This window comes from Cydia fagiglandana, chromosome 11 (assembly GCF_963556715.1).
Source record: "Cydia fagiglandana chromosome 11, ilCydFagi1.1, whole genome shotgun sequence".
In the NCBI taxonomy this organism is placed as follows: domain Eukaryota; kingdom Metazoa; phylum Arthropoda; class Insecta; order Lepidoptera; family Tortricidae; genus Cydia; species Cydia fagiglandana.
In genome coordinates, this window is record NC_085942.1 from 7,091,624 (window position 1) to 7,115,026 (window position 23,403).

The 23,403-nt window shown below is 39.7% G+C and overlaps 1 protein-coding gene across 1 annotated transcript; it reads right to left on the reverse strand.

Annotated features, from left to right (window-relative positions):
• Positions 1-626: 626 nt before the first annotated feature.
• Positions 627-22,462, reverse strand: LOC134668513 (sodium-dependent proline transporter-like). Its single transcript, XM_063525958.1, has 11 exons — positions 22,408-22,462; positions 21,839-22,082; positions 18,644-18,848; positions 12,424-12,562; positions 11,550-11,678; positions 11,049-11,277; positions 10,130-10,242; positions 3,142-3,267; positions 2,642-2,839; positions 1,792-1,920; positions 627-700 (listed from the first exon to the last, which is right to left on the reverse strand). Exons 1-11 carry the CDS (start codon positions 22,408-22,410, stop codon positions 680-682), a joined length of 1,536 nt encoding a protein of 511 aa, XP_063382028.1. The 5' UTR covers positions 22,411-22,462; the 3' UTR covers positions 627-679.
• Between the last annotated feature and the right edge of the window lie 941 nt (positions 22,463-23,403).

A 23,403-nucleotide genomic window follows, 5' to 3' on the forward strand; every position in this document is an offset into this window, starting at 1 on the left:
GGAAGTTTCATAGTTGACTGCTGAGTGACGTTGATCAGTCCGCTAAATGTGGTTGGTGCAACTGGCCCTTACTCTGAATATGAAACTATGCCAAATGGCATTTGCTAATACATATAAACATCCCGTGGTTCCTAAACAGCGCACATGATTATGAGTCAACGTTCCTAAACAGCGCACATGATTATGAGCCAACGTTCCTAAACAGCATGATTATGAGCCAGCGTTCCTAAACAGCGCACATGATTATGAGCTTGAGCGAGGGCAAATGGGAATGATTTATATGACATTACATACTCCCATCTGTCCCCGGCGGGGACAACTGGGAATCGTCAGAACCTTTGCCCTAGTGCTCGTAGCTCAGAATACGATACGCTCGGTTGCCAACCTTGTGCGGGAATCGAGATCAGCAGGGCTAAGATGGACGGCTCTTTATCATTTGTCACCATGTCTGTCACGTTCTAAGAAATATGTAAGTGCGAAAGTGACGCACGGCATGACAGGTGATAAAAATGCGACCATGATACCGCTTCAGGATTTAGTAGTTAATAAATTTTTTTTTTTTAATAATCAGTCTAGATTTTAATTATAGGTCAGTCTTTATTATATATTATAAAATATGAATAAGGGTTTAAAGCAACATACAATGTAATTCCACCAAAAGCTTCGAGTTGCGTCATCTTCACTTCTCGCGTACAATGTTCTGTAAAGCAAAAAGTATCTATGAAATAAAAAACCGGACAAGTGCGAGTCTGACTCGTCCACCGAGGGTTCCGTACTTTTTAGTATGTGTTGTTATAGCAGAAATACATCATCTGTGAAAAGTTCAACTGATGTCTAGCTATCGCGGTTCATGAGATACAGCCTGGTGACAGACAGACGGACAGTGGAGTCATAGCAATCTCCCAATTTTACGTTTTGGGTACGGAACCCTAAAAAACCTTAAACCTTCTGTGCTGCTGATATGATTACGAGTAGGTACATTATTTAATAATGTTATAACGTTTAATAGTTCAGTTAAAGCACCACCTAGTTCGGCTGTCAAACTCGTACCTACCTCGTACTGCATCGCACGAAAAGATGGCGCCATACCTTTGGCCTATCCTATACTCGCGTAATGGCGACACTTTTTGATATTTAACATAACACATACTTATCAAAGAGAAAATAAGGATAAAAGACAAACGGCGTTCTAAAAGTTGTAATCATGTGTCGAAAGGTGGCAGTAAATATACTGACTACAAACTTTGACAATACGCCTCTATACCTACTAAATAAATTATCTTTGTAAGCAGTATAAATAGGTACAGCTTGGCAAAAAAGAGTAGAAATTAAAAAGTGGCAACACTGTAGTGTCGTCCCGTTTTCATATATACATTGGTTTGAAAGGGACACCACTACAGTGTTGCCTGTAGTGGTGTCCCTATTCATTGTAGAAGTGTAAAAAAAACCGGGCAAGTGCGAGTCGGACTCGCGCACGAAGGGTTCCGTACCATAATGCAAAAAAAAAACAAAAAAAAAACGGTCACCCATCCAAGTACTGACCCCTCCCGACGTTGCTTAACTTTGATCAAAAATCACGTTTGTTGTATGGGAGCCCCATTTAAATCTTTATTTTATTCTGTTTTTAGTATTTGTTGTTATAGCGGCAACAGAAAATTTCAACTGTCTAGCTATCACGGTTCGTGAGATACAGCCTGGTGACAGACGGACAGACGGACGGACAGCGAAGTCTTAGTAATAGGGTCCCGTTTTACCCTTTGGGTACGGAACCCTAAAAATCGTTATGCTTACCCGAACTCTGAACTTGAATATTAGATAAATGATGGCGACGAATCCGATGGGAGCCAACATGAATGTAACCAGCGACCAGCCCGCTACGGCGTACGGAGCTTGCTCGATCAGGCCCGATAGGTACGCCACCTGGCGGAAGTAAACACGACTAAACACCAAAATATGATCATGCCTTTGTAGGCTCAGTAAACCATACCAAGCAATAAGTTGTATTAGGCCCATTATTAAGGGATTAAGGTACTAAAATAGCTAGGAAAACGCTGTAAGAAAACCTCTAAAATATCTATAATAAGTATATACCTATCCGGAGAGTAGGTACTATAAAATACAGCGAATGCCAACAGCTAAGATGCTCTGAGTGTCCAGAAAATTGTAGCGAAAGAACCTATTAGTATCTTGGTCGTTCAAGTAACTTTGTAATAGTCAATTGTTTTGTTGCCCGCTGCTTAGTAGTCTAGATAAGTATGTGAATAAACATATAATGTCACCGTGAGTATAAACGGTGCAACCGCCCAGCAGACCCTGACGAACAGGCTAGGGTACTCGACGACCGCGAAGAATACATCCTCGCAGAACACCGTCTGTCCGTACGCGCAGCTCACACACGCGGCCACTATGCCCGCTATTGCTGCGCGCGTATAAAGTGTCGTCTTTGTAAATATAATCTCACGGTGAGTATAAACGGTGCAACAGCCCAGCAGACCCTGACGAACACGCTCGGGTACTCGCCGACCGCGAAGAACATGTCCTCAAAGAACACCGTCTGTCCGTACGCGCAGCTCACACACACGGCCACATGTCCGCTATGGCTGTGCGCGTAAAATGTCGTCTTTGTAAATAAACATCTCACCGTGAGTATAAACGGTGCAACTGCCCAGCAGACCCTGACGAACACGCTCGGGTACTCGCCGACCGCGAAGAACACATCCTCGCAGAACACCGTCTGGCCGTACGCGCAGCTCACACACGCGCACACTATGCCCGCTATGGCTGTGCGCGTGCGCGTCACTGGCCAGTCCATTAGGAAGGTTACCACGTAAAGGCCACCCTGGTGAAACATTAAGTTTGTTTAATGAGGACAAAGTTGGAAATTTACAACAGAGGTTTAACTTTGCCGCGCGCCGTTACGAAAATGAAACAATACACAGTGCAGGTTTGTTTGGGTTGGTCGGTCGAAGTATATCACAGATGGCGCCAGTTTTTCTACTTACCTGTCATTTCTACTAGTGTCAAAATATTCTTTTTTTTTTTAATTTAAATCGCTTATTTCAGAATCATAATATATGACTTAATAACTAAGTTGTTTTATTTTATTTTATAGCCGCGCTTTAAGTACAAGTTCCTATTTACCTGCGTGCATAAAGTCATGACTCCAATGAAGCAGAACAGGATACAGATGGCGATGAGCAGAGCCCACGTGATCTTGCGGATGGAGTGGCCCGTGAACGCCGACATTATCGTCTGCACCGACAACGCCTGTGGAACGTTAAGGTGCGTATATAGTCAGGCGAACGTGGTACAAATGTTTGCGAAATGTTCGCCAGCTGCGCAGCTGTAGGCCCCTGTACATATTGGGCCAACGCAAGCCAGTCCAAGGGACGCAGCCATGCGGTAGGTAGAATGAGATAGCAATATCACTTTGGTCCCTCTAACGCATAAATGGCTCCCCCAGACTGGCCCACGCTGGTCCAATATGTTCAGGGGCCTTTATACACAGTACAAAAATGCTTGAGCCGCACAGCACTGAGCAAATGGTGCGCTAGGTACCTACATGTTTGCCTAATCTGGTACCACCGATAGATTTAAGACTGCGTCGTGCAAAATCAGCGAAAAAGGCAGTCACCGTTTAGTCGCTAGCGTCCACATCGCTTGATAAAAAAATTTATAATAAATATCATTATTATCCCAAAGAGTGTGTTTACAACGAATCACCCTTGAAAATTTGAAATCTTTTACAATATAATAAATACACTCATGCAAAGTTGTACCTAAAACGTGATGAACGAGTGTCAGCGTTTAGTAAAATTTGTATAAAAAAATCGATGCTCATGCTACAAAATCGAGTGATTTCGAAAGCCAGATAACTAGACTACAACGAATCAGGCTTTTCCTATTTTTCCTCTTAAAGGCTACAGAGAAATTCAATCGTAAACGTAAACTTTCGTAAAATTTCCATACATCCGCCATATCTGTCAAATTCTCCTTCTCCTCAGATGCCCGCTGTGGGCCGTTGGAAGCGGACGCGTACATGCTTTTTCCAAATTGACTTTTCAATTTGGCATATATATTGACAGAAATTCATGTCCGTATACGAATGATGATACCAGTGAAAAACTGTGTTCAAAATAAATAGGGTAAATGAATAATGTCACACGGAGATCCAGAGTCATTAAAATTTTGATTTGTTTTTATTCATAAGTCATAATACTTTAAAAATATAACAAATTATTTAAAATATATACGAACACAACCAAATCAGCGTAATTAGTTTCTTCCTAATTCACTAAAAATTAAAAAAGTTTGAAGATTTGTTTTATCTTATTGGAATAAATTTTCATTGTGCTGGCATTCATATTACGTCATTTTAAAAACATATATGTATGACATAATGTCAATATACTAGATAGACAATTTATCAACAAATTTCTTCACATTTTAACGTAAACAATATAAATTATTAAAATTTTATTTATGAAGACGAAGCAATGTTGTTCACATAATATCAGCAATAAAATTTTTAGTTTCAACCAGTTTTGTTGCTATTCTGAGAGCTATCACGTGCTTTGAAAGTTAATTCAATGATATATCATCAAGAAATTGAAACCAAGACTCGACCTGCAGTCTCAGCGTGTTTTTGTGGCATATATTATCAATTGAAAGAACGATATTTCCATCGCAGTGGTATGGTTTACGAGTACCTATATTGGTTTCATGTGACGATGTTTATATAAATGTATCTATCAAATAACAACGTGCTTTTATTTCATTGATATTCGGTGCAAAACGATAACTCAGTAGGTAACGAAAAATAATTACTTATCAAAAATGCCTTAAAGTTTTTTCAGTGAACGTTTATTTATAGGTATTTATGAGGTCTTATGTCTTATCAGCGTGGCTTTGGCCTTTGGACATTTTTGTAATGCTTTGTAATAAGGTAGGTGAGGTATCTATATCCCTCATTTAATAACCTTTTTTTGAATGAATTACAATTTAATTATTTAAATAAATAAGTGGTCTACAAACATACATATCCGCTCGGTCCGCTAAAATAATTTAAGTGCCCTACATAATAGGTATATTTAAGATTAACAATCAGTAAACATCATTAATTACGCTCAAATGCTTGTTTCAGTACAAATTGGCTGAAATACTTCCGACATAAAACCTAAAGGTATAAAAGTACAATTTGCTAAGTAAACTGTCAATCTACATTAATTATAATAGATAGACTCTTAGAAGTCAGCTTACTGAAGATTATGAACAACATATAAGTACTTTCTAAATAAAATACAATTTGTTTTTCCATGACTCATGTAGGCCGTATTTTACTATAGACCATTTTAAATTGAAGATGAAATTAATTCATGATAAAAGCTAATAAGGCCCGGTAATATTTTCTGTTATTCTTGAACTTCTGTTCAAGTCAGTGTTCAACTGTCAGTGCAAGTAACAAGGCCCGGTTCCGAACCAACATGGTATGGTTTTTAGGGTTCCGTACCCAAAGGTTTACCCTTTTACTAAGGGACCCTATTACTAAGACTTCGCTGTCCGTCCGTCCGTCCGTCTGTCTGTCACCAGGCTGTATCTCACGAACCGTGATAGCTAGACAGTTGAAATTTTCACAGATGATATATTTATGTTGCCGCTATAACAACAAATACTAAAAACAGAATAAAATAAAAATTTAAATGGGGCTCCCATACAACAAACGTGATTTTAGACCAAAGTTATGCAACGTCGGGAGTGGTCAGTACTTGGATGGGTGACCGTTTTTTTTTTTGCATTATGGTACGGAACCCTTCGTGCGCGAGTCCGACTCGCACTTGCCCGGTTTTTTTTATAAAACGTGTATTTTTCAAAAGCGCTGGAATATTTATATAACTATTTTGGTATGTGAAGAAACATGAACAAATGAGAAATCTATATTGAATTGATTTGTTAATAATATCCTGATTATTAATAGAACTATTTCAGTTAAAATAAAAGTGGGCGTTATATGCTTCACCTGACCTTATTCGTCCACATTTAGATCCTATAATTATATTTGGTCACTTTGGCCGTCACTATCTATTTGATGCCGATTGTACTAACAATTAAAAGTACAGCTCATATGAAAACCTGTACTGAAACTTAAGCATTTGAGCGTAATTAAAGATGTTCACTGATTATTAACATTACGTGTTAAAGAACCGTGTCCCGATGGTGCGTCCATTAATGAATCGCATACTAACGGATAGAGGTTTACGAGTACATTCACGGAAAAATGATTAAAGGCAACCCAATACTAGTGGCTTAGTTGCCGTTTATAAATCGTTTTTGTCGAGCAAAATCAGCGGAAAAGGCAGTCACCGTTTAGTCGCTAGCGTTCACATCTCTTGATAAAAAAATTTATAATAAATGTCATTATTATCCCAAAGAGTGTGTTTACAACGAATCACCCTTGAAAATCTGAAATCTTTTACAATATAATAAATACACTTATGCAAAGTTGTACCTAAAATGAGATGAACGAGTGTCAGCGTTTAGTAAAATTTATATAAAAAAATCGATGCTCAAGCTATAAAACCGAGTGATTTCGAAAGCCAGATAACTGGACTACAACGAATCAGGCTTTTCCTATTTTTCCTCTTAAAGGCAACAGAGAAATTTAAGGTTAAAGTTAGGTGAGGAATATAAGGCCCGACGGGTAACAAGGCCCAGCATTCAAGAATAGTAGTTAAAATAACAATTAAATAGTTGTAAGCAGTACTGTAAAATACTGATAAGTGTTTGAGGCCTCCTCACTGAGGAGATTTTGTAATGTCATGACCGAACTGGACCAAACGTTGGCATGTTATGATAAGTCTTGTCATTCATGATAGTGTCGGGCCCGTATAAAGTAGTATGAACGACAGCCTTACTGGATCGTATTTTATATTTTTCTTAATTCTAATATGTCAATGCGGTTACCAACTTTTTCTGTCACGTGTGATTATATGCTCTTTGTCTGTCACACGTGTCTTAGAATAAATTTGCACGTTCTTTGTTCGGTTTTATATTTTGTTTGGAAATAACTTATTTAACATTATGCTACGCTAACATCGGTGCACGTAGAGAGATCATATTCGACACATACATGGATTTTTCATAAATTGTGAATCCGTATAACTCCAGCTAATAAGGAACAGATTGCTATTATATAGTATAGGCTTTCCATAATATTGACAACCGTATGACATCATATGAAGTAATAATACGCAAGATTTTGAATTGTTGATTCCAATCGCAAGTTGTTCAAGACATGAACATTTTAGCAATATTATTTATTTTTTACTTTTATGAATCATTCATTAATTTATTTCATCAAAAAATGGTTGTCTGTAAAGTCAGTATACGGACGATAATTTTGCGTGATAACGTCATAAGAAAACGTGGCCGTAACGTTACCATGGAAATCTGTCCACAACGTTATCATGGAGATTTGGCCACAACGTGACTGGTGTTCATCGATTTATAAGACGTTATCACGCCAAAAATATTTACAACAACAAATCCACTGCTTCATTGTTCACCCTAATGCCACTAAACATCCCAACTCTGTAGGTTTATAACATTAAAAATGTTTATCAGATCGTTTTCGTGGGAGACTGTACATTTTCAAAAGTTACAACGATAACAAAAGGCAGTGGTATTAAAAGATGCAGGAGTTTGCGGAGCATCGTAAGGTAGGTAAGGTATTAACACAATTATCGTTACGAAACACAAACTAAGCTTTTGCGATGTAGTACAATTTAAATCAATTCTAAAAGTGAAGTTTGTATAGGTATGTATATTCTTCTGAGAATAAATTGTCTTATACCTGGAATCGATTGTTTTAGTAAGTTAGGTAACAAACACTCTATATTACAATCTTGTACCTATTACAAATGCAAAGTATAGATCGTGTCATTCACGAAAACGCGTGCCTTGACTTGTATTGCCATGTTATTAAAGGTTAGATTTACCAAAGCAGCGCGTCATCGTGGATCACATGAAACTATAAAACAAAATGCCAACAATCAAATGAATCTAGGCCTTAATTTACTATACAGGGTGGAAAGATAAGTCGGGCCCTGGAGGGAAATTACCTTAATTATACCTTATTTTTAAAAAGAAACAAAACTGCATTCAAAGATTTTCTAAAAACTCGCTTGCCTCGCCCGGGACTCGAACCGACTAAAAATTCCAAAAAATAAAAACTCGCAAGTTTATTCTACTAGTCGATACAGTTAATGTTAATGATAACATTTCTCCAAGAAACATTAGGTCTTACACTCGTCTGTTGTACAAAATATCCATAAAATCTAATAAGTAGTTAGTACTTAAGATTTCGTTTGACAAGCCAGATTGAATAAAAAAAGAAAAATACTTTTAATGCAGTTTTGTTTCTTTTTAAAAATAAAGGAATGTCTCTTTTAAGTAAAATGAGCCAGCTTAAGGATTTAAGGCTCCCTCCAGGGCCCGACTTATCTTTCCACCCTGTATACCATTTTAAATTTAAGGCGTAATTCATTCCAGATAAAGGATAATAAGGCCTAAAGGGAAATTTTGTAGGCCTTATTACCCACGAACAATGTATGTGAACTGAATAGGATAAAAAGGAACTAGATTATAACATATTGTTCTCATGTTTAGCACAGTGTAATAAATAAATATTCTTTTATGACAAAAACGATCGTTATATGATAAGTACCTACAAGCTGAAATGTATGTACATTTTACCTGTGTGAAAATTGTATAATTGAGATAAATAAACTAAATTATACTTACTATATTCTCTGTTATTCTTGAACTTGTACTTGGGCTAAAAAGGCCCTCTGTCTGTGCGGGTGACAAGGCCCGGCCCCGGGCCTTATTGAACGTGAGACGAAATAGTAAATTTAATTATTTTTATACAGGTAATTATGAGTTCTTTGATTTCCCGATAAGCATCACTTACTGACTTACAAAAGTATAAATGTAGTACATATGTAGTACCTGAATTTTATTAGAGGTTTTTAAAGCCTTATTATCAATTAAGTTATAAGTGAAATATAATAAGCGTCTTTAGTTGTAAAAAAATATTACAAGCCCTATAACTAATGAGGGGATCATTTTAGATATAGTCCACTTTTTTCGAGTAGGTAAATTCGGACTATGTTTACAAACCGCATACCATCGCCCATGACCACACTGTTAACTGACAGTTCGTAAACCTTATTACAAAAGGCATAAGGTCCACCGATGGACAGTTAAGAGCATCGCCGTTTGTACCTATCTTAATACAAATAAAAGTCAACAACGAAAATAATTAATTACCTAATACGTCACATACCTATGACATGACATGAACAAACAAGGAAAGCTATATATAAAAAGTGATTTTTCTCTGTCTTCTCACAAAGGAAAGCTTTGACAGTTTAAATTCCTGAAAGAAGGTCCGTAGTTAACACTAAACTCGAAACAGCACCTTTAAAAAAACATTAGGGGTCACTGACCTGTCCCAGTAAATTGAGGTAGTGTGTGTGAGCTGCGTTTGTGTGTGAAATGGGGTAATTTGACAGAATCTGAAAATTTACCCTCCTCGACGCCCTCTTAACTAGTACACATTACCACGATTTTCTGTGATTAATTATATAGCTTAGAAAACCGAAGTTGGACAAAAAATTAAATTCGGAATTTTTTCTACAGTCGATTTAGGGTCTCCCCAAATATATCGACGCGCATTCGGCAAAAGCCGATAGGAAAAAGCTTTATGTCCGCGCAATAAGAGCGAAAAAGTCGTCGTTCGGCTCGGCTCGCATCGGCCGGCGCCGGCCGACGCGTCGTCGGCTTCTTCGCTCTTATTGCGTGGACATAAAGCTTTTTCCTATCGGCTTTTGCCGAATGCGCGTCGATATATTTGGGGAGACCCTTAAACAGATACAGGACAGCTCTACATAAGTGATGATCGAACTACCTAGATCAGATACAAGGCGCGGCAAAATCATCGGTACGAATAGTAGGTAGTACCTACCTATGTTTTCGCCGCGCCTTGTATTTTCATTAGGCACCAATTAACTGTAGGTATCTTCGAAGTACTTACTCGTACTATACTAAAGTGTATTCAAAAGAACCTTACCACAAAGGAGAGGGAAAGAACGAATAGCGTGAAGAAAATGATGGCCGACCAAAACTGGCTGCCGGGAATACGGGCCGCGAAGTCTGCCCACAGGATCATTGGTGTTGACGGGCCTGCAATATTATTCAAGTGTTATGATGATAATGAGAAGGAACGTCCGGCCGTAAAACGAATATATCTATCGATCATTGTGGTACAAGATAGCGTTCATTCAGTCCATTTTAAATATGCCGTTTGATGATAATATTTTGTATGAACACAACGGGTTTTTTTATTCATGCTTTGAATGCTGAGCTGATGTAGATGGCACTGTGTATGTATGATTTTTTGCTTAGGACTAGGTAGTCTATATTAATTATATTATAGGGGTCATCCATTAATTACGTCACACGTTTAGGGGGTCAAGAAAATGTGACATATTGTGACATGGGGGAGGGGGGGAGACACAAACTTTGTGACGTCACTTTAACTTCATCAGTAATCGAAAATTTATTTCAATTATTTTATTCGCTGTACATTTAAATAACAAGTTTTTAAAACGATTATCGTTTTTATTCGTTTAATTTTCTTTCCTAAGCAGTTTTGGGTTATAAAATTACTAATATTTATATCGTCAAAAATAATTTGATAAAATATTAATAATACTTAGGTACTTACTTAATTCGATTTGGCGACTTCGTAGAAAAAAAGTGACGTCACACTAGGGGGGAGGGGTTTGCCAAATGTGACCAAGTGTGACAAGGAGGGGGGAGGGGTCAAAAAACCTAGAAATTCGTGTGACGTAATTAATGGATGACCCCATAGGTACCAATCCATCTTTTCTATGGACAGGTAAATAGGTAGGTAGGTAGCTATATTTTACGATCCGCGCATGGTTTAGCACATTTTAATTTGATAAAAGTAACACTCAAGATCTCACCACTCCACAAATGAGTGCTATTCGTTTCATAATCCTTCATCAAGGCTCCATGCGTAGCCCCCAATACTAGGGCGCTGGCCATACAACCAGCTTTAGCCGCAAGAAACGCCAGTAGCACGGTTGTAGAAAGCTTGTGCTGCTGTTGAGGGCAGTATGACCCTAGCATAACTAGTGTGCCCTGTCCGACTGTCATTTCTATGAGAGAGTACTCTATCGCTTCTCTCCAGATCTGGAAAAGTTAAGCAAGGTTAGCTTGGGTCAATTTCTGGATGGGTGACCGCTATAAGTGCTGCTAAGCTACGGTCGTAGCACTCGTAGCCGATAACGTGAGTTTTGTAGAGGAGAAGCGTAAATACTAGCGTTGTAAGTCGCGTTGTAACTTTACCTCCCTAAATACGATTCCCACCGAACGGACGGGGTGGAGTCGGAGCGCATTAAGCTACTCACTGAGAACCTATGCAGTCGGCTACGGCGTAGCGCTTAGAGCGTAGCTTGACTGACCTGTGTTCCTTCGAAGAGTACTCCCCAATCGCAGTAATGGAACATGTTGCCGGCCCCCTCGAGGTTCAAGCAGCCAATTGCGCAGCAAATCAGCACGAAAAACGCCAGTGTGTCTTTGAATAATACCAACTGGAAAAAAAGTTACATAGGTATTAGGAGTAAGTTAAATAGGTACAGGATTTGCATAGTCAAGAGGTTATACACACACGATCACAGTCATGCAGGTACATAGGCCAGGTGAAAGCAGGCGGAGGGGGGAGGTGGCTGCCCTCTCTGGAGATTCAATATTACACTATAATTACTTACCTATGCAACACATGCTGTTATAACTAATAAGTACCTACCTATTATAGTGTACAAGAGTGACAACATAAATTATGACCATGGGACCGATTTTTGAAATTCGACCACTCGGTTTCGTGTATTTCGTTAAATGATATCTCCGCTACTAGGCGTTTAAATTCTACTAATAGAATTGAAATCGAGTGGTCAATACAACTAGATTCCAAATTTCGATCGCTCGTATTTCAAAAATTTCAATTTCGCCGTTTTCCACCGATTTTCGAATGACGAAATCGAGTGATCGAAATTCAAAAATCGGCCCCCATATCGGTACCTATCATCATCATCATCATATCAGCCAGAGGACGTCCACAGCTGGTCATAGGCCTCCCCCAAAGAGTGCCACAATGACCGGTCTTGCGCCACCCGCATCCAGCGGACTCCCGCGACCTTTACCAGGTCGTCAGTCCACTTTGTGGGGGGTCTACACTGCGCCTTCCGTAATGTATAAACACAAACCATTCATTGCATTGTTACGTGTATTAAAAATACCATTATAATAAATTCTTGCATAATTGTAGGATTTGTTTACCTTAGAATAGCTATAAATTCTTTTGACGGCGATCAAGTAGATGAGTACCCAGCATATGATGTAGTAGATGGTGAGCTCCCACACAATGTTCCCTAGACCGCACTTCAGTCCATCTCGCCTCAGTTTCAACACGAAATTACTGTAATCAGATTTAGGTATATATTGCCACTTCAAAAGTTTATATGCAAACGGAATTAAACCAAATAAGTATTGCCTTTTTTACAGCTGCTAAAAAATCTACTTTTCAACCTAAACTAGGGGGTCCAAACTGATCCTTTCGGGATTCGTTCGGCTCAGCATTGCTCCGAGCAATTATTAAGCCCCCTCCAGACTATGCGCGTGAATCGCGGGCGAAGCCGCGAACGCGAGTGTGGAGTCGATTTCGCTGTCTGCGAAAATCGACGCCACACTCACGTTCGCGGCTTCGCGCCGCGATTCGCGCACGAGTGTGGAGGAGGCTTTAGGCTTGACACAACTTGACGTCTCTTTGCGTGCACAACCAAAGATAATGACTTGTGACAAACCTAAATAGCGGAAACGGATAGTACCATACATTAGAAAGAGACAGCATGATTCTTCCCTGATTCGCGTAGATTTCGGTTTTGTACGAAGTTTCCTTTCTGTACGGTAGTATTATTATTTATTCTGTGCCATACTATAAGTCTCAATATCTATCTATACATATAATAAAGCTGTAGAGGGTCGAAAGTCTGTACATGGAAGATATTTGAAAAAAAGTTGGCTGGGGATACTTAGAATCGATAACAGAACACGTTCCAACAGTTTTTAGAATTTTTGTCTGTTTGTCTGTTTATCTGTTTATCTGTTTGTCTGTTTATTTGAACGCGCATCACGTGAAAACGGCTGAACGGATTTTGATGCAAACTTTACTAATCTGTCGAGAAAATCTCCGGCCAGGTTATAGGCTATAAAAAATCAACCCTTAAATCGGGGGGTAGCCACAACCCTCGCTTGATTTAAGTTTGCCCCTGAATCTTATGGCGCTACTTAGGAAGGAGGGGCAAACTTTTTTCAAATATGTGCTACCACTATTGAGTACCCTGGTAAACTAACAGATGGCGCTGAATTTAATACGTAGTGACATGAATAGCCACCAAGGAAGGTTTTTGCCAAATTAACTCTAAGTTTAGATGAGGGGGTACGGACATCAACAAATTTAATTGAATAATTATGTGGAATTAATAATATACAACAAAATTAAACGACAGTAAATTAATTACCCCTCATTGCACAGTGCCATCTTTTTCACGACTACCCAGAAAAAAGAGAGAGAGAGTGTATTGTGTTTTCAGCGTTCGTGTTTGTATGTAGGTCTATATTTATTTATCTGAGTTTCTTTATTAAACCTTAACTTCTGAATGCCTTAACCTTAGCCCGACGTACGTGACACGATGTACGCTTACCAAAGCCGGCTCATAGTAAAACCTTCGGACCAGTGCCGGATTAACCAATAAGCAAAACAAGCACTACGTGCTTAGGGCATCACGTTCAGGGGGGAAACACCAAAATGTCAGGTTGAAAAAGTAGAACAAATTTTAAAATTAGGGACAGACATATCGTTTTTACCACACGATTTTTTTTAGCTGTCCAAAAGATAATTTGCAAAAATAGTTCTTTGGGAAACAATCGGTAGCAGTAGAAGAGTCGTGATTACATGCATAGATTCGATTTCAATCCACTCTTTTGCGGTTCGGCGTTAGGTCTTATGCGAGGCCTTCTGCCTTACGGCAAAGTTGATCTTCTGCCTTAATTACACTTGGGCGTGGGTCCAAATCCAAGCTTTCCTCTTTCGCAGCTGGGCCTACTGCCTTGCTCACCCTTCGCCAATTCAATTCACTTGGTCAATTCCAAGCTCTGCTTTCTTGCATATTTTTTTATGCATGAAAACAACCTCGCTGAGACCCTTAAATATCGAGCCCTATGCGAAGCTAGGCTGATAGAAAACAGTCCCATCCCTTCTTTGTATGAAATCCTGGATTCGCGCCTGGTTGGGACTAAAAGTAAAATTGCGTATTTTATATCGAAAAATTTTCGCGCTCGCTTCGCTCGCGTTTCTAATTACTTTCTAAGGTGACATTCGGGTGACGACTGCAGCAGCATTACTCTGTTGCAAAGTTACTGCTGCGGTACTGTCAATTTTGGTCATAAAATGATGTGACTGATTTCCATACTAAAAGTAAAAATTACAACTGTCTATCATATTGCGTTTTTATATCGAAAAATTTTCGCGCTCGCTTCGCTCGCGTTTTCAATCACTTTCTAAGATATGATAAAGGTGACATTCGGGTGGCGACTGCAGCTGCATTACTCTGTTACAACGTTACTGCTGCAGCACTGTCAATTTTCGTGATAAAATAATGCGTCTGATGGAAATCAGACGCAAGTTGATAGACAGTTGTACATTTTTACTTTTAGTATGGAAATACTAAAAGTAAAAATGTACAACTGTCTATCAACTTGCGTTTTTATATCGAAAAATTTTCGCGCTCGCTTCGCTCGCGTTTTTAATTACGTTCTAACCTAACATATGATAAAGATGACATTCGGGTGGCGACTGCAGCAGCATTAGGTACTCTGTTGGGCTGTCAGCACCGCTGCTTTCTGGGCATCCACTGTTTAAATTTAAGAGGAACCTCGACACGAGAGAAGAAGAAGAAGGTACTCTGTTGCAACATTACTGCTGCGGCACTGTCAATTTTCGTGATAAAATAATGTGACTGATTTCCATTCTCAGCTGTAATGCGGCAATGAACGTCACTCGATTTACCAAAAAAAAAATGTTATCTTAATGACCCTAGGGAGAGGGGGCACCATGGTCTAGAAATGCTTAGGGCATCAAAATATCTTAATCCGGCAATGCTTCGGACTTAACCCGACGTACGTGTCGCGCTGTACGCGTTCCAAAGCCGGGCGCCTTCGGCGCCCTCATACTTAAAGAATCTGGCGTACCCCGACAACTTGGCGCGCTGCACGCAGTTCAAAGCCAGGCGACTTCGACTTTCTCATACTAAAAGAGACGTATTGTCACATAGCGCTCACTAACAGAAATAACAAAACCAACGAAGTTCCACCTAAACCACTAGCTGGCGCTATGTGACAGTATGTGACACGCTGTATGGTTACCAAAAGCCGGGCGCCTTTGCCGCCCTCATACTCAAAGAGTTGGGCGTAGATCTACGTACGTGACACGCTGTACGCATTCCAAAGCCGAGGCGCCCTCATACTCAGAGCGTCGGGCGTAACGTACGCGTTTCAAACCTGGGCGTCTTCTGCGCCCTCATACTAAAAGTGTCGGGCGTAGACCGACGTACGTGACACGCTGTACGCTTGCCAAAGTTGGGCGCCGAAGGCACCCTCATACTCAAAGCGTCTGGCTACGCCCGACGCACGTGGCACGCTGTACGCGTTCCAAAGGCGGGCGCCTTCGGCGCCCTCATACTAAAAGTGTCGGGCGAAGACCGACGTACGTGATACGCTGTACGCGTTCCAAAGCCGCCCTCATACTCAAAGGGTCGGGCGTAACGTACGCGTTTCAAAGCAGGGCGTCTTCGGCGCCCTCATAGTTACTAAAAGAATCGGGCGTAGACCGACGTACGTGACACGCTGTACGCTTGCCAAAGCTGGGCGCCGAAGGCACCCTCATACTCAAACCGTTGGGCTACGCCCGACGCACGTGGCACGCTGTACGCGTTTCAAAACCGGGCGCCTTCGGCGCCCTCATACTAAAAGTGTCGGGCGTAGACCGACGTACGTGATACGCTGCATGCGTTACAAAGCCGGGTGCCTCCCTCATACTCAAAGCGTCGGGCGTAACCCGACGTACGTGACACGCTGTACGCTTGCCAAAGCCGAAGGCACCCTCATACTCAAAGCGTCGGGCTAAGCCCGACGCACGTGGCGCGCTAAATGCGTTCCAAAGCCGGGCTCCTTCGGCACCCTCATACTAAAAGAGTCGTCGGGAATTGCCGGACGTTTGTGGCGCACTGCACGCGGTCCAAAGCTAGGCGACTTCGACTTTCTCATACTAAAAGAGTCGGGCGTAGTCGGCCTACTACAAATCGCGCTCTAAAAAGTATGAAACAATAAAATAGAATTATTTTAAGAAATTATCATGCAGGAAATTATAAATGTTATAATTTTTCGAATAAAAAAGTACAGAGTAATGTAATTTACTATTTTTTATATATTTAGCAGCTTACTGACACAAACCGAATTCCACGCGGGCGGAGCCGCGGGCACAGCTAGTTATCTTCTATACATATAAATGCAAGTGTCCTGACTGACTGATTCATCAACGCAGAGCCGAAACTACAAAAGCCAGAAAGTTGAAATATTCACACCAGATTACATTTATAAAGTGTACAAGAGATAAGAAGCGATTTTGAGAAATTCAACCCCTAAGGGAGTTAAAAAGGGGATGAAAGTTTGTATGGGGTTCAAGTTTTATTTTAAGCTAGGAATTTGAAACTTCGTAAAAAGATATATTATTAAAATACAAGAAAACTAATTTCAGCGTTTTTGAAAATTCATCCCCTAAGGTGGTGAAAAAGGGGTTGAAAGTTTGTATGGATATCAAATTTTTTTTCGAACGCGGGACTTGAATCTTTGTATTTGGGGATATAATTAAAAGACAGGAAAAGTAATTTCAGCATTTTGTAATATTCATCCCCTAACAGGGATAAAAAGGGGTTGAAAGTTTGAATCCATTACAAATGCTTTGAAACTTCTTAGAAAGGCGTAATAGCTGATTAGAAAAAAAAGTAATTGCAACGTTTTTGGAAATTCAACCCCTAAGGGGGTTAAAAAGGGGATGAAAGTTCGTCTTGGGGTGCAAATTTTATTTTAAGCTAGAAACTTGAAACTTTGCAAAAAGGTATTAAATTAAAATACAAGAAAACTAATTTCAGCGTTTTTGAAAATTCATCCCTTAAGGTGGTGAAAAAGGGGTTGAAAGTTTGTATGGATATCAAACATTTTTTCGAGTGCGGGACTTGAATCTTTGTATTTAGGGATATTATTAAAAGACAGGAAAAGTAATTTCAGCGTTTTGTAATATTCATCCCCTAACAGGGATAAAAAGGGGTGGAAAGTTTGAATCCATCACAAATGCTTTGAAACTTTTTAGAAAGGCGTATTAGCTGATTACAAAAAAAAGTTATTGCAACGTTTTTGGAAATAAACCTCTAAAGGGGTTAAAAAGGGGATGAAAGTTCGTCTTGGGGTGCAAATTTTATTTTAAGCTAGGAACTTGAAACTTTGCAAAAAGGTATTAAATTAAAATACAAGAAAACTTCTTTCAGCGTTTTTGAAAATTCATCCCATAAGGTGGTGAAAAGGGGGTTGAAAGTTTGTATGGATATCAAAATTTTTTTCGAACGCGGGACTTGAATTTTTGTATTTGAGGATATTATTAAAAGACAAGAAAAATAATTTCAGCGTTTTTTAAAATTAATTCCTTAAAAAGGTTAAAAGGGGTTGAAAGTTTTAATCCATTACAAATGCTTTGAAACTTCTTAAAAAAGCGTAATAGCTTATTACAAAAAAGTAATTGCAACGTTTTTGGAAATTCTACCCCTAAGGGGGTTAAAAGGGGGATGAAAGTTCGTCTTGGGGTGCAAATTTGATTTTAAGCTAGGAACTTGAAACTTTGCAAAAAGGTATTAAATTAAATTACAAGAGAACTAACTCATTTCAGCGTTTTTGAAGATTCATTCCCTAACGTGGTGCAAAAAGAGTTGAAAGTTTGTATGAATATCAAACATTTCTTTTTCAAGCTTTCAAGCTAGGAACTTCAAACTTGGTAAAAGGGCATTAACATTATATTATAAGTTTGTATTATAAAATTTTGCATCGATGAAAATTATAGGTAAGTACTCAAGATGTAAAATGTTCAAGATAAAAGTCCACGCGGACGAAGTCGCGGGCAACAGCTAGTAAAGTATAAAAAGACACTTCCTACAAACCCGAAGTTTGACAGCGATTCAGGGTCGAATCATGCTATCCCTTTCTAATATATTATAGCACTATCCCTTTCTGCTATTTAGGGTTGTCAAAATTCAAACTAGTGATTATCTTATCTGTGGTCGTGCACGCACAAGGAAGTCAAGTGGTGCCAACCCTAATAATTGCTCGGAGCAATGCTGTGCCGAATGGAGCCGAGTTCGACCGAAGTCAGGAGTGTCTCCCCACTGGTATTTACAAGAAGAAGGAGTGCGCCGGGGTCTCACTGCCGGCAGTGAGCGAGCGATGCCGCGCCGCGCATGCCGGCACCGCGGCCGCTGCGCAGTGCAGCCACGGCAGGAACGAGTGGGCCGAGTGCACCAGCTGCGCCAAGCACCACGCGCTGACTGCGCCGAGGGCTAGCGCTGTTGCCGCGCACGTCAGCAGCATCGAGCACCCCACACCTGGGTGACAGATACGGCGGTTATATCATACGGGCAGTACCGTCTTTACCATAAGGGCACACAGGGCCCGTGCCCAGTAGGGATTGCAGAACCGGCACTGTTTAAAAGAACCGGGATTTTCCGTACCAGGCAAAAATGGAACCGGGATTTCCCGGTATTTTCGGTACTTTCGGGACTGCATTCAAAAATCAGTTTTTACCTCAATTTTCAGGTAAAAAATACTTAAAACGATCATGAACCTATCTCTAAACATTGGTACAGTAGTACCTATAAAAAGTACCGTAGTGAAGGTACACTCATTTCTTTTTAGGGTTCCGTACCCAAAGGGTAAAACGGGACCCTATTACTAAGACTTCGCTGTCCGTCCGTCCGTCCGTCCGTCCGTCTGTCACCAGGCTGTATCTCACGAACCGTGATAGCTAGACAGTTGAAATTTTCACAGATGATGTATTTCTGTTGCCGCTATAATAACAAATACTAAAAACAGAATAAAATAAAGATTTAAATGGGGCTCCCATACAACAAACGTAATTTTTGACCAAAGTTAAGCAACGTCGGGAGTGGTCAGTAGTTGGATGGTCGACCTTTTTATTTTGCTTTTTTTTTGTTTTTTTTTTGCATTATGGTACGGAACCATTTTGTTTACTGAAAAATGATGTTTGCCAGACTATATAAACGTTTTGAACTAAATACAATAAAATACAGTCACATTTGAAATAAAAAAATATGGAATAGTAGTACAACAGATGTCAATAAACTTCACCCGCACTCCGTGGGAAAATCAAAAAACGTCCACGGCCTGTTCACTTCCTAAGAAAGTTATGTCCCCAAATAATTGCGCATGTGTGCGCCTTAAGCTTCTATGTGTGCGTTGGCCTCCGGGAAAAAGTTGCGAGTAATAAAAATAAAAACATTTTTCTACAGCAACATTGCTCCCAACTCTGATTTAAATTATCACAAATTTTATACAATATTAATCATAAAACGGGACTTAAAACGCTTAAAACTTAATTACATGCGATTAAGTTTTATAATGAATATTTGCTTCCAACTGTCTTTATCAATGTTCATAAAATATATGGAGGGTAGGTACGTCTACCCACCATAATAAAAAATATATTTGTCAATGACTCTGTCCAACTGCTGTGGTTAAAGTTCATAACGAAAATTTTATTTATTAACTCTTTAAATAATACATACAACGTGTACCGCTACGTACCACTTAAGACTGTAAGTCTGTACCTACATGGATTACAGCAATGCACATAGAAAATGTGCTAAATGCGGAGCAACGGCTGTTGAAGCAGCCAGAGTGAAATTTACAACTTTAGTGGGTTCAGAAGGAACCGAGTCATAACGCATCTGGAAAGCGTATTAATTAACCGTGAAGAAATGTATGAATACAAGTTGGAAATCTCGAAATCTGTGTAAAATGCCGTGTGTAAAGTGTAGTGTATCTGTGTGTAAAGTGTAATAGGTAGGCATGCCTAATGTTATTTGTATAAAAGGTACTGAAAACTTTGTGAATGCGCTTTATTAATATCTATTTTTTTATTAAGTTGCCAGTTGCCAGTTTTCAGTGTATATTTTTATATGTAAAACATTTGTTAATAAATAATATATATAATGTTATAAACATAAACATGCCTTTTATTTAAATCAATTGATAATACCACAAACAAGGGGTAATATTTGCATCTTGCATATATTTCGTGATATGAAGATAACAAATATGTTTATCAACAGAATTACTACCTACCAATACCCGCCAGGCTAAACCGGTTGTCAACTTTAGTTCCATTGGTACACAAAGACGGCGCCACTAGTATAAACGTATAAACGGTTGGGGACATTTTTTTGTATGGAGTTACCGTTCTTCTCCTAGTGAGTATTATATTCTTTGTACGGAACCCTTCGTGCGCGAGTCCGACTCGCACTTGCCCGGTTTTTTTACGATAATGCCCAGGACAGTATATTTGATTACCCATAATAAATAGGAGACCAAAGTAGAAAAATTACAGTTTAATTAGCTTTCTTTACTTTCCATAAGGGTTCCAAATTATTATGTGCCCAAGGGCCCCAGCATAGTTGAAGACGGCCCTGCATATGGGTACATTAGGTACCTACATACTACATACGGCGGTTATCATACGCGTATCGACTCCCTAAATCAGCGGTCGGCAAACTTTTAGCAGCCTAGGGCCACATTAGCAGTTAACGAAGTGGACGCGGGCCGCACTTTGTTAATATTTATGACTTTATCAGACATTGTCAATATTACATACAAAGTAGCCAGGGAGGCTCGCGGGCCGCAAGTGAGAGGTTCGCGGGCCGCGGGTTGCCAACCGCTGCCTTAAATGATAACTAATATTTGTCTCGTCATTCGCACGAATGCATAACTGCGGGGCTACATCCATCAGTAAACGTTATGTGCTTCAGAAAACTATTTAACCTTTTGTTGCGTACATACCTATTTAGAACTCATAGGAGTCATAGGTTAATTAGATATATTACGTTTACGTACTTACATATATTGTACCTTAGGTTTCCCCCATACAGGGTCGACGCGGAATCGGCAAAATCCGATATCTTAGGAAAAAGCTTTGTCTGCGCAATAAGAGCGAAAAAGTCGTTCGGCTCGCATCGACGGCTTTTGCGCTCTTATTGCGCGGACATAAAGCTTTTTCCTAGCGGCAGGCGTGGCTCACTCCGCGATTTCGTCGCTTTGCTACAGGTAGCTAAAAGTACATTCGTTCGACCCCAATTTTGGGGTTTGCCATAAGCCGCGCGTGGTGCTGTCGCCACCTAGCGGCCATATCTGTGCTGATCGTGACAGACGCGTTTTGTTAAAGAGTGAGTCTTCTGTACCTAGTACTATTATTTATTATGTGCTAGCGGGTTTTGCCGAATGCGCGTCGATATACTTATCTGGGGAGACCCATAGGTATTCTTACTTTCAGCAGTTTCAGCTGAATACAAATTTAACTTACCTCTGGCAATAGGCGATAAGTCCCAAGAGCTCATAACCCCCTTCTTCGTCACCGCCCCTATCCCCAGCTCCAAATAAAACATCGGGTAGCCGATCACGAAACTAAACACGTTGTATAGGAAGATGAAGGGCAAGAGTTTCCTCAGATCGAACAAGTATGGGTGCCACCAGAGCTGGAGAATTCCTACGCAGGACGAGACGACCAGTTGCCGGTAGTTTATGTTGTTGGTCCAACGGTCTGCCACCTGTTTGGGAATTAAAATTCAGTCAAATTTTACTATATTAAGTTATGTTACGTGTTGTTTTCTTCTTTTATCTATAGCCCGCTCCACACTGGTGCGCGAATCGCGACGCCAAGCCGCGAACGCGAGTGTGGTGTGGAGTAGATTTCGCAGATCAGCTAAATCGACTCCACTCGCGTTCGCGGCTTCGGGCCGCGATTCACGCAGTCTGGAGGGGGCTTATCATACGTCTGCGAACTATACTACTAATGTTTATATTTAAGGAAAAATTCACCGTAGGTACTGGTATACGGGTAAATTATAAATAGGTATTATAAATATTGATTACCATGGGCACATCTGTTGATTCAGAATCCACCGATTCTGTCGCGGTCTTCGTAGCAGAGCTCTGTCAAATTATAAATAAAATGGATTGGTAAAATAATATCGTAGTTAATAGTTTATTAAGAAATGTCGAAAATACACTCGACTTACCCCGGTTTCACTCATGTTGCAAACAATAAATAAAAACACATCCAAAATACTTCGTTATTTCAGAAATAGGTAAATATGATATGTCAATGCGTCTTGCCAAAAGGTGTCTATTAAGTGTCATTAAGTACAGTCACCACACGGGAATGTTGAGCCACTTACCACTGTTCGCAACTTGGACGAATAATCCAAGTCGGGGTCCGAACTCTTACCAGTCTCGTATCACGACTTCGGCCGAACTCTGCTGACCAATGGGGCGGTCGTTGCTACAGTTACGTAAAACCAAATACGGTTAGCCAATGACCGCCCGTGTTTTCTTCGGAAGGTGGCGTTACTATGGTTACGTAATAACAAAAATATTTAACCAATGATTGATAGCGATTTTTCCGGAAGCTGACGTTACTATGGTTACATTACAACATCCGCTTTAGTCCTAGAAACGTCTATTTGACTGCTAAGCTGCTATGTAGAAATTTTCGTTCACTTTCCTTTTAACGGCAGCCATTTCCATATAATTCATAAACTGAAACTCATGTAGATAACAGCTGTCAAAAGGAAAGTGAATGAAAAATATAATTATAAATAAGCAGAAGTTCATTATTTTACGAATATTTTATTGTGTTCTTTTTATTGGAATTTAAAACATTTCTTTGTAATGTTGTCTAATACCCTCATTACTGTCTCGTAAAGATCTATGTCAAAATATTTATTATTATTTAAAAAATATTTACGTTTAACTCTACTATTTAAAATGTAAAAAACATAACAAATAGACCAAAATCTGTTTATTCGTATTAAAGCAAAGAGATATCTAAAAACTAATAACTTGTATATGACCCATCGTTATCAATGA